Here is a 16,513-nt window from a genome sequence, read left to right as displayed (position 1 = left end):
TTTAGCCAAAGAATAAGTTTAATCTGAGAAGTGAGAAAATGCAGAAACAAAGGAAAACAGTCCAGCAAGTCTAAATAATAAGATTAGTCATTAAGCAGAGTCAAGGACTTTTAGTTCCTTCTCAAGGAGCTATAGATAATATTCTGAGCCATATCTATAAGATACGGCTCAGAATATTATCTATAGCTGCCTTATAGATACTGAAACCCCCACCAGGTGGAAGAAGCTAACTACATGATGACCAGACTGTAGCCATGACATAAGCTGCCACAATTCCAAGAATTGGCCTCAAGGAAATGGCAACAAACAGACCCTGGAGCTGAAAATTAACTGTACTTAAAACAATCAAGATGATGGTGGTCAACGCACCTATGGTCAACTAATCTATGACAAAGGAGGCAAGGATATACAATGGAGAAAAGACAGTCTCTTTAATAAGTGGTGCTGGGAGAACTGGACAGCTACATGTAAAAGAACGAAATTAGAACACTCCCTAACACCATACACAAAAATAAACTCAAAATGGATTAACGACCTAAATATAAGACCAGATACTATAAAACTCTTAGAGGAAAACATAGTCAGAACACTCTTTGACATAAATCACAGCAAGATCTTTTTTGACCCACCTCCTAGAATAATGAAAATAAAAACAAAAAGAAACAAATGGGACCTAAGTAAACTTAAAAGCTACTGCACAGCAAAGGAAACCATAAACAAGATGAAAAGACAACCCTCAGAATGGGAGAAAATATTTGCAAACGAATCAACAGACAAAGGATTAATCTCCAAAATATGTAAACAGCTCATGCAGCTCAATATTAAAAAAACAAACAACCCAATCCAAAAATGGGCAGAAGACTTAAAGAGACATTTCTCCAAAGAAGATATATAGATGGCCAAGAAGCACATGAAAAGCTGCTCAACATCACTAATTATTAGAGAAATGCAAATCAAAACTGCCATGAGGTATCACCTCACACCCATCAGAGTGGCCATCATCAGAAAATCTACAAACAATAAATGCTGGAGAGGGTGTGGAGAAAAGGGAACCCTCTTGCACTGTTGGTGGGAATGTAAATTGATACAGCCACTATGGAGAACAGTATGGAGGTTCCTTAAAAAACTAAAAATAGAATTACCATATGACCCAGCAATCCCACTACTGGGCATATACCCTGAGAAAACCATAATTCAAAGACACATGCACCCCAATGTTCATTGCAGCACTATTTACAATAGCCAGGTCGTGGAAGCAACCTAAATGCCCATCAGCAGGTGAATGGATAAAGAAGATGTGGTACATATATACAGTGGAATATTACTCAGTCATAAAAAGGAACGAAACTGGGTCATTTGTAGAGACATGGATGGATCTAGAGACTGTCACACAGAGTGAAGTAAGTCAGAAAGAGAAAAACAAATATCGTATATTAACGCATATATGTGGAACCTAGAAAAATGGTACAGATGAACCGGTTTGCAGGGCAGAACTAGAGACACAGGTGTAGAGAACAAATGTATGGATACCAAGGGGGGAGAGTGGTGGTGGTGGGGTGGTGGTGGTTGTGGTGGGATGAATTGGGAGATGGGGATTGACATATATACACTAACATATATAAAACAGATAACTAATAAGAACCTGCTGTATTAAAAATAAATAAAATTCAAAAAAAAAAAAGATGATGGTGTTCAGACCACCGATGACCAATTTCAAGATGATGGTCAGAGCTGACTGTGCTGTTTCTGCATGTAGCCCCCTCCCTCACTCTATAAAAGCTCTTGCCCACTGATTGTCAGTGGGGGGAGTGGCCTTTGGACAGGAGTCCGCCTATCCCCCTAGGTTTCCGGCCTCCAAAATAAAGCAAGCTTTCCTTTCCACCAGCCTTGTCTATTTGCTTTTGAGCAGCGGGCAGCTGGACCTACTTTTGCTAACAGATTTTGGTTCCCAGCGTGAGGCTGGGCTCTCGCGATATCTGGCTCCCGCGTTTTCCTGAGCAGGGCGGCCGCCGTGAAGACGCGTTGGGATGGCTGAGAGGAGACTCCTGGTCGTGGCTCTCTGGCCCTGCCCTGAAAGGGGTTTGGCGGGGATCCCTAGCGGCTGCCCAAACCATTTGTTTTGGGGCTCCTCCCTGTTTCTCCCCTGCTTGGCACTGGCTGCCAATGTACGCTTTTCCTTGGTGAAACGGAAAGATGCCTCCGAACGAGCTGACGACCTCCAAGACCAAGTAAGTCCAGTGGTGCGCACCCGGCAAACTTCTCTTTTGAGCACGAAGTGCTATTTGGGCATTTTGCCAGTTGGTTCTGATGTGTGTCTGACGTTGAGGACCGTTTGTGTTGGGAAGTACACTTAGAGAAAGCTAGTTTGATAAAATACTGTTTTCAGAATTCTGACCCTGAGAGAACAAAAATATGCCTAGGAGAAAGCTTGAAGTTAACTCTCATCATGTCCTTAAAATATTAACAAAGCCCACTTTGACTGATACTTCAGCCTTGGGTTAATTAGCAGAATTTCAAAAGATGTTTGGGTTTATTAAATATGTATCTTGTACCACATTAAAGAGAAATTATGATACGAGAAAAATGTGAGTTTTTAGAGGTTATAGAATATATTCATAAGTTTGCCAGTCAGTAAATGCTGGTATAATACTTCAATTACTTGTTTCTTGGTTTTGTTAAGGCTTTTAAGGGTTAAAAATTGTAATATGTAATTAAAGCTACTGAAAATGATAAGGGAAGCATTTCAGTGTGTAAAGCAAGTAGGATATATGTCGTCGGCGAGGGAAGGTATAAAGAAAGGAGATATTTTTGTTGAGGAAAAATGATGATAATAATTTTGTCCTAGAGCTGTTTGTTTCTGGATGGGGGAAAAATAAGGGATAAATCATACGGACACAAAAAGTGATAAAACGTTTGTGAAAAAAGGGAACTTTGAGAAAAGAATTTTGTAAGTTGTCAGGAGCGATTAAGATTAGATTGGATTTAATTAGGTAAATAAACTTTGTTACTAATAGTAAGCTGGTACAAGACTGGAATTTGTGTTTGTTTGTTTGTTTTTTCTTGTCCACGCAGGCCTCTTGGCCCTACTACTGACTGTGGCAACGGGAGCCACGAGGTCCAAGGGCTGAAAGGAGGCTTCTTTCTTTCTGCCCCTCCCACCCATGCCAGTTCTAAAAGCCGTATGTGAGTGGAGGTCCCCAAAGACCTGTTCCCACCTGCAGATGGATTAACCCCCAACTCAGGACTGCTGTCCACCCTGTGTTTCACCATATGCAGGTCAGGCATGAATAGCCATGGCCAACCCCTTCTTTTTTTTTCTCTTTTCAACTTATTTATTTGTTTATTTATTATTTTTGGCTGCGTTGGGTCTTTGTTGCTGCCTGCGGGCTTTCTCTAGTTGTGGCGAGCAGGGGCTACCCTTCGTCGTGGTGTGCGGGCTTCTCATTGCAGTGACTTCTTGTTGCAGAGCACGGGCTCTAGAGCACAGGCTCAGTAGTTGTGGCTCACGGGCTTAGTTGCTCTGTGGCATGTGGGATCTTCCCGGACCAGGGCTCGAACCTGTGTCCCCTGCACTGGCAGGCGGATTCTTAACCATTGTGGGAAGCCGGGCCAACCCCTTCTTACCACCGTGGTACTTCTTCTGATTCCAGTAGGTTTTCTCCAACCAGCGTCTTGGCCACAGCTCTGGGTCTGCAACCACTTCCCATACCTCCCAGATCCTTCCCTTTCCAGTGCTCAGTGCTAATGAAAGCCACAATCATTAAACGGCAATACAAAGTTGAGTTTCTCAATCCAGGAAGAGTGCCATTTTTAGAAAGGGAAACTTGGATGTCTTGGTGCTTTCCTTTTTGGGTTGTTTTGGGCGTGGTGTAAGAATAGGGGTATTGGAATCTCAACAGACAGGGTAGCAAGAGCAGAACATTAAGAAACCAGGGTCTAGGCTTCTGAGGAGACGTCCTTCAGCTGGGGGGAGGAGGTGTCAGGAACGGAAGCAATGGGCCCCCTCCTCATAAAGATGCATGTAGTCATCAACAAATAATCAGATAAATCCAGATGGAGGAATCTTCTCCAAGACCGTGCATGGCCTGGAACCCTCAAAGCCTTCAATGTCATGAGTGACCATAAAGGTTGGGGGAATGTTCTGAATTAAAGAGGACTTAGGACAACCAAATGAAATGCAGGATCCTGACGTGGAAAAACAGCAACAAAGGGCATTTTGAGGACAACTGAGAAAATTGAAATATGTACTGTGTCTTATTAAAGACAATTATTATAATAAAATTATTATGGTTTTGCAGAGAATGGCCCTCTTCTTAGAGATACAGGCTTAAGTATTCAGTAGTGAAGTATCATCATGTCTGCAGTTTACTCTCAAAAGTTCATTTGAAAAATAGAGAGAGAGGGAGACAGAGAGAGAGAGAGAGGGGAGAGGTGTATGTGTGTGTAGTGTGTGTAGGGGAGAGAGAGTAAGAGAGGAAGAAAGGTAAAGCAAATGTTAGCAAAGTGCTAACTGGTGGATCTAGGGTATAAAGGTGTTCACAGAACCACTTTTTCATCTTTTCCATAAATTTAATCTTTTTCAGAATAAAAGGTTGAGGGATGATAAGGTGAAAATTCAGAAATGCAATTCGTAGTGCTTTCCAGACAATTAATAGCAAATAAATAGTGACTCATTCTCCCCTTCTCTGAAATTACATACACCATATGCACAGGGTCTTTGGGGGTGGGTGGGTCACAAGCGCTATGGCCTCCATGGAACCCAAAGAACCATAGCGTCTGAGAGCTGAGACTTCCCTGACAAATGACCCCTTGCCTACCTCAAATTACAGACCACTCTCCCTCTAGCAGCTGAGACCCACCGCAGTGTGACAGGAAAAAAAAAAAAAAAAACACCACAGGAACTTCTTTCCTAGTTTTATCTGTAACATGCCCCCTATGGTCCAGTCACCTGTAGTTGTCTCCTGCCCCCTCTACCTGCCCACCTGAAGTGACACTTCCTCCATGAAGTTTGTTCGAATTCTTGGGTCCTTGTCTCCCATCCTCATGTTGGCTTGGAGCTCTAGAGGCAGCTATCCAGAGAAGGTACCTTGATGCAGTTTAAATATCTGATTGACTGGACATGCAACGAGCGTTTCACATTGTGTCAACTGGAGAAATATTTATTAATGGCTTTTGGTGAACACATTTCCCTGGTCCAATTATGATATCAAACCTTGCCCCTGACTTTCAGGTGCTTCCAATTTAGTTGTGGAGATTAGGCAAACACCCTGAATAATTAGCTGAGATTGTATTCATTTTCACTATTTCTCAAAACTCAGAGGCAGGAAAATACATAAACCTTAGAATAGGATGAAAAAGGTATCCATCTTTCCCTTCAACCACAAATAAGTAAAATAAGAGAAAATAAAAACAAATGAAATGAATCAATGAGATAAAATGAATAAAATAATACAGAATATAAAAACAAAGCAAAATAAACGAAATTAAGTAATGAAATAAAAGTAGTAAAACAAAATGAATATGAAATGAAATAATCAAGTAAAATAACGAAGTGGAATAAGCGAAATAAGAACGAAATAAAAGGAAATAACTAAAATAAAAATAAATAAAGCTAATACAATAAATATAAGAAAATTAGTAAAATGAAAAGGAATGTAATTAAAGAAACACCGTAGGATCGGAGGAAACAGTATGTTGAGCCAGATCTCGTTTTTCTGCCTGCATCTCTGGGGCCCTGGGTGTCAGCCAGAGCTAACGCGCGGCGCCCTCGTGTGGGGTGGCTTTACGAGGTGGTAAACGTGGAGTCTCGCCGGGGACGAGGGGTCCCCCGGGTTGGCACTGTCTCAGCTCCTCGGGGGCTGGTTCACTGCGCCGACAGTGCTACCGGCAGGTGGCGCTCCGGGCCCCGAGGCCCGTCCGCGGGACCACCGGCCCTGCTTAACCCTTTGGACTCTTCCCTCCCCCAGCCACCTGAGGGCTCTCGGCTGCTCCCTCGGAGGATGAGCCGCACAGTGGTTACTTTGGAGCCCATGCAGTGTCACATCAAACGCAGGGTTCTTGCCACAAGAACATTAGTGTGAAACGGGACTGCAGGATGGTTCATGCAACCCCTTGATCTTCCTCGATGGAATAAATTGTGTCATATAACTTAAAATGTAAAATAACATCTTGAAATTGGAGTCAAAAAATTCACCTGCCTGGTGCCTCAGGGGAAAGGATATTCATTCAGAGAATTCCAGAATAGCTACCTGTGGCTTTAGCGGGGACTCAGTGATGGCAGAGGACATTTGCAGGCGGCCTTCCCTCACCCTCAGTCTCAGAAGCCCCCAGGAAAGCCGTGCTGGGGGGAGGGGAGGGGAGCGTTGGGGGTGGGGACTGGACCGGGGCGCCCACATGCAAATGCAGCAGTGACAATCCGGTCGGGCGCCTCGGTACCTCCGGGAGGCCGAGGCTGGAACAAAGCGTTAGCATTTTCTACATGTGAAAAGCCCGCATTCCTGGGCGGGGAGGCCGCGAGGGCGCCGCCCCCCTCTCCCCATTCACCCTCCGGACCACACAGAGCGGCTCTCGCGCCAATTGCTCGAAGGTTCGCTCCAGCTTTTCTTTTGACTAGGGCGATGCATACGAAATGTAGATATTTCCCTAAACGCTGGCTTTGACATTTAATGCGATCCTAAGTAGCCAGAAATGTGGACGGGATTAGGATGAGGCTTGGGGCCCACAGGGACACTTGGCCAAATCCGCCTAAATCCTCCAGGACGATTGTTTGTCACCACACGGATCCCCTTTGCCCCAAATGAGGGGACTAATGAACTTCGCTGCCTCCCCCCCCCCGGGGCACTCCCACTCCCACCCCAGGGCCTGCATTTCGGCCCGGTTCTTCCCAGGGAGGAAGGGAAGCCGAGTGCGTAAACTGCTTGTTGTGTGTAGGTATAGGTTTGGTTACTTTAGGCTGGGCCAGCTGAGTTTCACCAGTAACCCACCCATCCTGGGTCAGTATTTAACTCACTTGATGAGGCTCAGAGGGTCAAGGATGCTGAGGCCCCGTGAACCCTGGGATTATGTTAATAAGCCATCCCACCTTGAAAGTAGTTCCTGTGACACTGCCAGACCTAGAAAGCAAGCACCCAAAGTTCTGTTCTGCAGACTTTATTGTTTATCTAGAACAATCCACACACTGTATAATGCACAGCCCTGTCTTCAAAGTACTCACAGTCCAGGAAGGGGAAGGAAACAGATGACAAAGAACAGAACATAGACTGAGCCTGAAGACCACAGGGCTCTGTGAAAAGCTCACCAACCCGGAACACGCCTCCAGTAAGCACATGTGGAATGAATGAAGACTTGGTTTGTAACAGGTATCTCCTTGGGAGTTAGTGTGAGACAGCCAGGATGTGTACACACTGAAACTGGAACGAAGTTCTAGGGAGTGGAGGAGACTGAAGCAAAGTCCTAGGGATGGGAAATGGTGACCACTTTTGGGAGACAGCAGATTCCAGTTTGGATAACACATGGAGTGTAAGGGAGGGATCAACGGAAGCTCAGTAGGAAAAGGGGAGCAGTTACCATGAAGAGGCCCCCAGCGGGAGTCAGGGCTGTGCTGCAGGCAGTCACAGGCCACAGGCCGAGGTGAGGAGGAAAGGGTGGGGAAGAGACCTCTTGTCATCCAAGGATGAGGGCCTGGGTGAGGCAGGTAAGAATGGGATGAGAACACAGGATGCCAGTATCTACTGAACAACAACTACAGCCCAGACACTGGATGTATCCAGAGTGAAGGAGACAGCCATTTACCTGGAGGAGTCCCCCTGCTCTCTACCACCCAACTCCACAGTGTCAGTGGCTCAGAAAACAGTTTCTGCTTTGGTTATCCCTTATATTATACAGTAAAAAATTATAGAGTTCCCCTTTGTACATTTGGAGTTCATATCCAGCAACAATGTCCAGGACCTTAAACCTCACTCCAAGCCTGTGAGGTAGGTACTGTCAGTGTCCTCCTTTTACAGATGAAGAAACTGAGGCACAAAGAAGCAAAATAACTTGTTCCAGATCAAGCTTGTCCCAGTGAGAGAGCTGAGATTTGAAGCCAGTCCAAGAACCTGGCTCCAGGGTCCACAATGTCGTCGGTCACCTTTCTCCAGGTGGCTTCCAAGTAGGGGGCTGGATGGGAGCCTGAGAGAGGCAAGGCTGAAAGGAAGGCAGTGTCGAGGGTGACTGGGCTGAGCAGATCCTCTGGGCAACAGGAGGGTAAGTGAACTCACCTGTAGTGAATGCCCACCCAGTGCCCTTTGCATTCATCATCTCATCTTAATCTTCACACGAGGCCCTGAGGAAAGTTAGCCTCGTTGTGCAAACCCATCAAAAGCCTCGAGAGTAATCAAGTCATTTGGGTTGGGTGAGGGGCAGAGCTCCCAGCTTTAGTCGATAAGGGGTTCTGCGTGGTGAGAACAGCAGTTGTGTTGTTCTGAGAGTGGGGTTGGGGTGCAGGCGGGGCAGGAGAGGCCCCTGAAGGCGCTGGCTCCGCAGGGGTGTTGTCTTGTGGAGTAAGGGCCTGGGCAAAATGAAAGACTACTCCAGCTCTTCTGAGAGTTCATGGCTTGCAGTTCTGGGGACACTCACAATCACGTTCTCTCTGGGTCTGTGAAGGGACCCATGCAGTGAATTTTGCCCCATTTTGCTGGTGATCGAGCCTGAACAGAAGCTAACGAGGCTCGTCTCAGAATTCACAACCCCATCAGATATGACACCACCGTTTGAGCACCTGCACCTGTTAAACTACAGAATACCCTCTACCATAGAAGAAAAGGTATGATCAAGGGACACAAAGGCGGGGGAGAAACTGGGACAGCTAGGAAAAACTTCAGGGACGTGGAACCTAAACCTTCTCAGCACAGTTAGGATTATCTCTGTTAGCAGACGTGGTGCTAAAGGATTGGGGCAGGAAAAACAGGTGGGAGAAGCCAGCTGGCTGATGGACTCCATATGACAAGTCACAGAGGTGAAAAGCTTACATGTACTGTGTTCAGATCTGCCAAGGGCCACAGTGGAAGGCAAAGCTGGGCTGCTGGGATCATAATTTGACAACACATCATATATAGAGTTCTCCAGTTGGGAAAACACTTCACTGGCTTCCCCGTAAGATGTGCAGGGCTGTCCCAGCAGCGGCAGCTAAGGATAGCTACATGACTTGCCCTACAAAGGAGAGGGAAGCCGAGGTCTGCTGGGGGTTTCTGGGAAAACTTTGTTCCTAATGGTCTCCTGTCACGATAGGCTGCCTTTGCCCTCTTCTTCTTGCCCTCAGTGCAGATGTAATGCTGGAACATCCTGTGACCACGGGGACAAAAGCCCAAATGCTAAAGACAGTGGTGTGAGAAAAACAAGGCTGAGTCCCTGATGGCATCACTGAGCACTAGAGCAAAGGCCACCAGCTGCCTACGTACCACCTTCTCAACTGAGAGAAAAACTACCTTTGTTTAAATCATGGATCCATTTTGTGCTACTTGCAGCCAAGAGTATTATTTAACACAGCAACGTGGGGCCTAATCTGCCTCATAGCTATTACTGCTTTCCCCCCAAAACCAACCTGCAAGCAGGGAAAGTTCTAATTTTTTTGAGATTTCTCCAAAGATGTACTGCCCTCGAGTACAATTACAGGCCTTCTACCACCATACACTACCCAAGACCCTGTGGGTTCCCAGCAGTTTATGAAGCATGTGGACTCTGTCCAGGAAATGCCCTGGCTAAGCAACGCTACCACCCTGCAGCACACAAGGGGGTCCCACGGTGCTGCTGCTTGTCTGGGGCTTGGGAAAGCAGCACCTGCAGACTTGGACCAGCACCAGTGCAGCTTACGGGTCCTAATCCCATCCCATTTGGAAAAGCCTTCGAGAGGCCCAAGGGAGCTAGGCCACCTCTGTTTCCTGCATCCTCCTGGAAAGAATCTGCTCTGTATATAAACAACTGCAACGTGGCAAAAGAGCAGTCGAGCCCTTGTGCACATCCATCCCGTGTTCAAGTGAAAGAAGAATTGCTCCCTTTCTCTGAGTCATCTGTGGGCAATGTCTAGTCACATCACAAATACTCAGTTCTTGTGTAGATCCCTAACTAAACTGATATCAGCAACAGAATAATTCAGATAAAGTTTCAGATAAATTCATGTGCTTATCCAAACACTCCCCTCTCCAGTTGTGAAACCGAGTAACCATGTAGATTCAGCTAGTATGTTTCCCTATCTGAACTTGTTCTCCAAAGTTGGGAACTGAAGAGATGTTGACAGCAAGGGATGATCCTAAACGGCAAGCTCTGATGAATCTACCAAATGTGCTCTTGACTAGGGGTCACCCAGTTTTTCTAAAGCAAGCCTGTATGTAGTGTGTTTTGTTTTTCCTACTTACAGTTAGTGTATCGACCCTATGGACAAATTTTGGCCACGTCAATCCTGCAACACATACCTGTCTTGGAAAGAAGCTTTTAAGTTCCTGTTTGCATTTCCAAAGGGGTTAGCAATGAACCTTGAACTCCCTGCTAACAGGGTCCAGAACCGGTGCTTCTGCCTATGGGTACAGGAGGGTGAACGAGACCAGTGCCCTCAACTCTGTTTGTCTTCATCTGTAGTTTTTAAGCAAATGATTGATTCCTATCAGATCAGTCATCTCTTCTTAACCCAATTTGACTAGCCCATGAGTTTTATTATGCATTTTCTGGCCCTTTTAGTCCTAACTAGGTGTACAACACACCAACCTCCCCTCCCCTCCCCTCTGATCGGCTTCTGGACTGGCTACTCATCTGCTCATACCGTTCTCTCCATTTTTAAAACTTTAACACTAAATCTCAGATGCCAAAATACTCTAACCGTTGCAAGAAAGACAAAATGTATTATACGAGACTGTTCTGGTAAGACTGTGTTTTAATTGCCTATGACACATATATATCACATAATGGCTCAAAAATAGTAGTCTAGCAAAGATTAAAGGAAAACCGATGAAAATGAGCTGTGAATCCTTAATTTGATGTAAGCTTCCGGCAAAAAAATTCAGGGATTAGAATCATTTCAAAATTGTGTCTTCAAAACTAGTATCCTTTACCATCTGTCTTTTATTCATTTTGCTGTGATACAACTAAAAAGGCCTGCAAATACTCCCCTGGGTCTCAGGTAACAGTTTTCCAAGCGCAAAATATCACTTTCTCTGTACAGTGAACGCCGGCATTTGGATGGGCTGGATCGGGTGGACAGGCTGGAACACTGGCTTCTTTCTCATTTCAGAGAGTGTTTTCACTGCAGGGAGCAGCTGATTCCTTTTGATGATCTGTAAGGCCAGCTGGGTATTACCTATAAAAACACTTCTCATCACAAAAAAAGCATATAACAATACCACCACATACAAAGCAAGCCGTCAGAATCCCGCAAGGGGGTAAAAGGTGATGGAGAAGAGCAGTGGTCTGCAACCTTTGCTGTACACTGGAATCATGTAATGGCCGCTGCACCATTCCCAGAAATTCTGATTTAAGAAATTTCGTGTGTGACCTGGGTGATGGGATTTTTAAAAGCTTTGCACTGATTCTAAGGTGGAGCCCAGTTTGATAACTTGTCTACAGGTGGACTGCGCAAAAGAAGGGCTCTAAGACCATGCACTAACCCTACTACAGCTTTTAGGAGGACAAGGCCTGCTGGGTGCCAGGCACTTAATGCTCCTTCTTCAGCTATAAAAAGAGGGGAGCCTTGGAAGGATTTCAGCAAGGGGATATGACTAAGAACTCTTAAAACTTTGGTCCCCTCTCATTTCCCCCATTCAGCTCTTCTTTTCTACTTCACACCTTCTCTTATGTAGGGCCCACAGCCTTTCTTCCAGTAAGCTACATCCTGGAGGTTGTATATGCCCCAAAGGCATGACCTGGATTTAGGTCTGAATAAAAAATTCTCAGCAGGAACTGGCTTACTGTAAAACTCATTAACGACACCTATGTTTAAAACACCAAGGTATACAACTCAAACCCACTGCATTCTGACTCAGGTTCTCAATTAGAGTCATTTGGATGCCTAAGAGAAAGGTTAATTAGTAGAGATGAATTATAATTGTCAGAAGTTATGCTATTCTCCATTTTCACAGATAAAAGGAAATATGCTTAACCTGCAAGAAGTAGGAATTTGCAAGATACCAAAAACTCCCTCGCTATATTTTTGTCTAGAAGAACTTGATGGGTAATACCCCTTAAATTTCAAAGAGAAAAAGCAGACACCAAAAATCTCGGGCTCTTTGCAGGGCTCCAGTCCTAACTCAAGAGAAGAATCACTCACCATTCTGCAGCTCAAGGTAGACAGCCAGCAGGATGGCTTCAGGGGGCACCTCTTTAGGATGGATCATTGAGGCCGCCTTTGCTCAAAACAAAAAAGAGACCCATGAGAAACTGACAGCGTAAGATAACTCCAAGTAGTGTCAAAAAAAAAAAAAAAGGAATGTCAACCTACCAATGACAAATTAGCAAACTTACTCAACCTCACTGGGACACTACAGTTCTGCTTGGATTGTCCTCAGCTGTCTTTGTCTTTTTTTTTTTAAAGCTACTTCATTATAACTCTTATTTTTTATGTAATCTAATTTAAATATTTATGTTTTCGGCTGCGCTGGGTCTTCATTGCTGCAAGCGGTCTTTCTCTGGTTGTGGCGAGTGGGGGCTACTCTTCGTTGCAGTGCATGGGCTTCTTATTGCAGTGGCTTCTCTTGTGGCAGAGCATGGGCTGTAGGCGCACAGGCTTCAGTAGTTGCGGAACGCGGGCCTTAGAGCACAGGCTCAGTAGTTGTGGCGCAGGCTCAGTAGTTGCCCTGCGGCATGTGGGATCTTCCCAGACCAGGGATCGAACCCGTATCCCCTGCACTGGCAGGTGGATTCTTAACCACTAGACCACCAGGGAAGTCCAGCTGTCTTTGTCTTGATCCCTCCCCATTAAACTAGACATGTTATTTTTAGTTAAATATTTATCTTCCCTTGCCTAATCCATAATGAGTTCTTAATAGGAGAAAGCTTTCCTTCCCTCTTGGTTTTCTTCTATCTCTTGGCTGTATTTGGTTTTGAGATGGGTGATCAGACACTCCTGACTCTACACTCCAGTCACCCATCCAGGTCTGCTGGTAGTTCTTCACCAGACACACACAGTTGCACCTCTATCCAAATCTGCATGTCTATTTTTTTCCCCTAAGTAACAGCTTAGTATTGTAAGCTGCAAACTCCCAATGTCAGGAATAAGAATTCAAACTTAAAAGGCTGGAAATATAAAAAAAATATACCACTAAGCATGTTCAGGACATCCCTGGTGGCGCAGTGGTTAAGAATCCGCCTGCCAATGCAGGGAATGCGGGTTCGATCCCTGGTCCGGAAAGATCCCACATGCCGCAGAGCAGCCCGCGCACCACAACAAAGAACAGCCCCCGCTCTCCACAACTAGAGAAAGCCCGCGTGCAGCAACGAAGACCCATCGCAGCCAAAAAAAAGCATGTTCAATGTCTCCATTCTTAAGGACTGAAATAGTACAATTTAGTCAAATAAAATTATTTGTTTAGGCAACATGCTGTCCTTTCCTGGATCTGAGAGCCATAACACCAGCCTGCAGTTTTCTGATTTAGTCCTGTTCTGGTTGAAGGTGCTGAGATTGTAGGTTTATTCCCTCATTCTGGGCCCCTCTGGGCCGCAGCCTCTTCCTCGTCTTACCATCAACTGGTATTCCCTCATCCAGGTTCAGGTGCTCATGCTTCCAGACCGCTTTGCGTCTTCCCTTAATCTAATCAGAAAGTGTCCTTTACAAATATTTATTGACCAGAGGTGGGTGTAAGACAGGGATTTACCCTGATAATAAACAGCATGCAAATAACTAACAGTAATCCAAACAAATTTACTGTTAGGGAGAGGAAAGTGAACGTAGTATGAATACGAAGAGAGAAGAGTTTCTTCGAGTGCAGAGCTTTTGGGCAAGGGAAGCCTATCTCTGTCCTCCAAGGGTGGATACCTGAGAGGCAGAAAGTGGGGAGGCACGGCAGTGCAGGCCACGGGGTGAGTGTGGGAGACATCTGGGGGACCAGAAACGGGCACAAGGTCAGGTTCGGGCAGCATTAGAAGAAATCTCAGACTAGTGGGGGTTCTCATCCAGAGCACATGCTCCCAGGTTCCTCGTGAATGAAGCAAGGAGGCTTTTCATTCCTCCTACCACATCACTGATGTACCACAGCTCAGTTCAGAAAATGAGATTTTATACTTTTGGCCTAGCTTTAAATAGGCAAGACCACCTTTACATCATTTTGTGGATATTAAAATCTCCATTTTCCTTCCAACTGGCTAGTTAACACAGGTCATCTATTGTCCTTTGCACTGACTGCAGCCTTTTCTAAAATACAAGAACTCATGGCAACAACTTTATGAGAGAATGGTATTTTGCTTACTGGCTGTTCATAATAGTTAGTGGTGGGCAGGCAACCTCGGAAACCTCTACTTGAGCCCTATCCAACTCTTCACACATCATTGTTCTCCCTCCCAGGCACGGTGGGCCTCCCCATTAACAAGGTCCAGCCACTGGATTAACCTAAAAACCAAGGGACCAAAACAAAACCCCCTTCAGACCCCAAACCAGGCCTGACACCATCTGTCTCTCCCAGCGTGGCTGCCGCCATGGCCACCTGCTGCACAAGAACCTGAGCTAGAGTGTACACACTGCAACTTCACATCCAAAGCCTGTGTGCTGCAGGCCTTGAGGTCCACGGGCACTTTCCAAAGGGCTGTTCAATAGCCCAGCCTTGCCACGGAGAACAGCACAACGTTTTAACTCTTCCCATTTAACTCCTGCACTCAACTCCTAGATAAGATCAAACGTGTTCCCTGGACAGTCCATCACTTCACTTTACTGATTCTGGATCAGAAATGCTGACCAGATGCCACTAAGTCGACTAAATATCACTCATGGTTATTTTCCACATGGTAAATCTTCACTTCTAGACACAACAAGGTCACCTTCATAGGAAGCTGCCTTACCTTCTGAGAATAGGTTTAATTTCAGTTTCAGTTACTCTGGCAAACATATGGGGATGTGGGTTCTCTTATGTGCTGCTGGTGAATACACCATCTGGCACAAACTTTCTTTTTTTTTCCTTCATTTTTAATAAATTTATTTGTTTATTTATTTATGGCTGCGTTGGGTCTTCATTGCTGCATGCAGGCTTTCTCTAGTTATGGCGAGTGGGGGCTACTCTTCGTTGCGGTGTGCAGGCTTCTCACTGCCGTGGCTTCTCTTGTGGCGGAGCACAGGCTCTAGGCACACGGGCTTCAGTAGTTGTGGCTCATGGGCTGTAGAGTGCAGGCTCAGCAGTTGTGGCACATGAACTTAGTTGCTCCGCGGCATGTGGGATCTTCCCAGACCAGGGCTCGAACCTGTGTCCCCTGCATTGGCAGGTGGATTCTTAACCACTGTGCCACCAGGAGAGTCCCTGGCACAAACTTTCTATATTAGAAGTCTGAAAATTCTGCATAACCCCTGATCTTGTAATTCCCTTTTTAGGAAGACATCTCCTAACTGTAAGGTCCATGGGGGCAAGGTTGTATCATGTCCACTTATTTACTACTGTCTTATTCCCTTGGCTTAGCCCAGAAGCACATGTGCTGAATTAATACCCTTTTCTTCCCCCTAATTTTTTTTTTTTTTTAACTCTTTTGGCTGTGCTGCACAGCATGTGGGATCTTAGTTCCCCTACCAGGGATCGAGCCCACGCCCCTTGCATTGGAAGCATGGAGTCTTAACCACTGGACTGCCAGGGAGGTCCTGAATTAATATTCTTCTGAGGAATTATCCCTTTCCAATTCTGGGAAACTCCTCTGGGGCTGCCAATGGCAGTACCTGTTCTCCTACTACAGGTATGGGTCCCTGCCCATGATCAGTCCAGGGATGGGCAGGTGACCTAAAGAGACCCAATCAGAACCTTCCTTGAGACCTGCTGATGAGGCCCCTCTCAGTGGTAGAAGTCAGGGGTCTGTTTTAGTTACACATTGTCAGGAGCTTTCTTTATTGTATATAGAGTTTCTTTGGTACTGACTTTGTGAACCCTTCTTCTTAAAAGACGTATTTGTAATTTAACTTTTTGAGTGGACAGAGATTTATACAATTCAAAGCTAAAAAGCCTATGACTATCCAGTGAAAAGTCTCCCAGTTCAGTGCTCCATCTACACAGTACTTATCTTGCCAGCCCTGCAGCCAGTGTTAACAGTTTGTGGCGTGTTCATTTGGAGATCTTTTCTGCATATACAGGATTATATAAAAACTGTTTTGCATCTTGTTCTTTTCACTTAATATGTCTTGGATATGTTACCATTTTAGTATATAGGGTTTACAGCTGCATTGTGTTCAACTATATGGACACACCATTATTGATTTTTGTGAGCCCTTATTTAGATGGTTTCCAATCTTTTGAAATTTCAATGATTAAAATCTTCAGGAAAACTCTCCATTAGGTGCCTAGGTTCATTTGCAACAACAATCAGT

General features: G+C 45.3%; 1 protein-coding gene across 2 annotated transcripts in view; it reads right to left on the bottom strand.

Moving 5' to 3' along the window:
* Window positions 1-10,820: 10,820 nt before the first annotated feature.
* The window catches only part of CNOT10 (CCR4-NOT transcription complex subunit 10), a 63,069-nt gene continuing 57,376 nt past the window's right edge, over window positions 10,821-16,513 (bottom strand). The window contains exons 18-19 of one of the 2 annotated variants that reach the window (XM_079933120.1): window positions 12,293-12,368; window positions 10,821-11,326 (exon numbers count right to left, since the gene is read on the bottom strand). In XM_079933120.1, the coding sequence (XP_079789246.1) occupies window positions 11,175-11,326; window positions 12,293-12,368 (228 nt within the window). In that variant the 3' untranslated portion in view covers window positions 10,821-11,174. The remainder of the gene's footprint in view (window positions 11,327-12,292; window positions 12,369-16,513) is intronic. The other variant, XM_079933121.1, reaches the window with a different exon arrangement.

The sequence above is a fragment of the Stenella coeruleoalba genome (genome assembly GCF_951394435.1).
Source record: "Stenella coeruleoalba genome assembly, chromosome: 10".
Classification (NCBI taxonomy): domain Eukaryota; kingdom Metazoa; phylum Chordata; class Mammalia; order Artiodactyla; family Delphinidae; genus Stenella; species Stenella coeruleoalba.
Note: the sequence above shows the minus strand (reverse complement) of the source record. Positions and strands in the feature narration are given on the sequence as shown.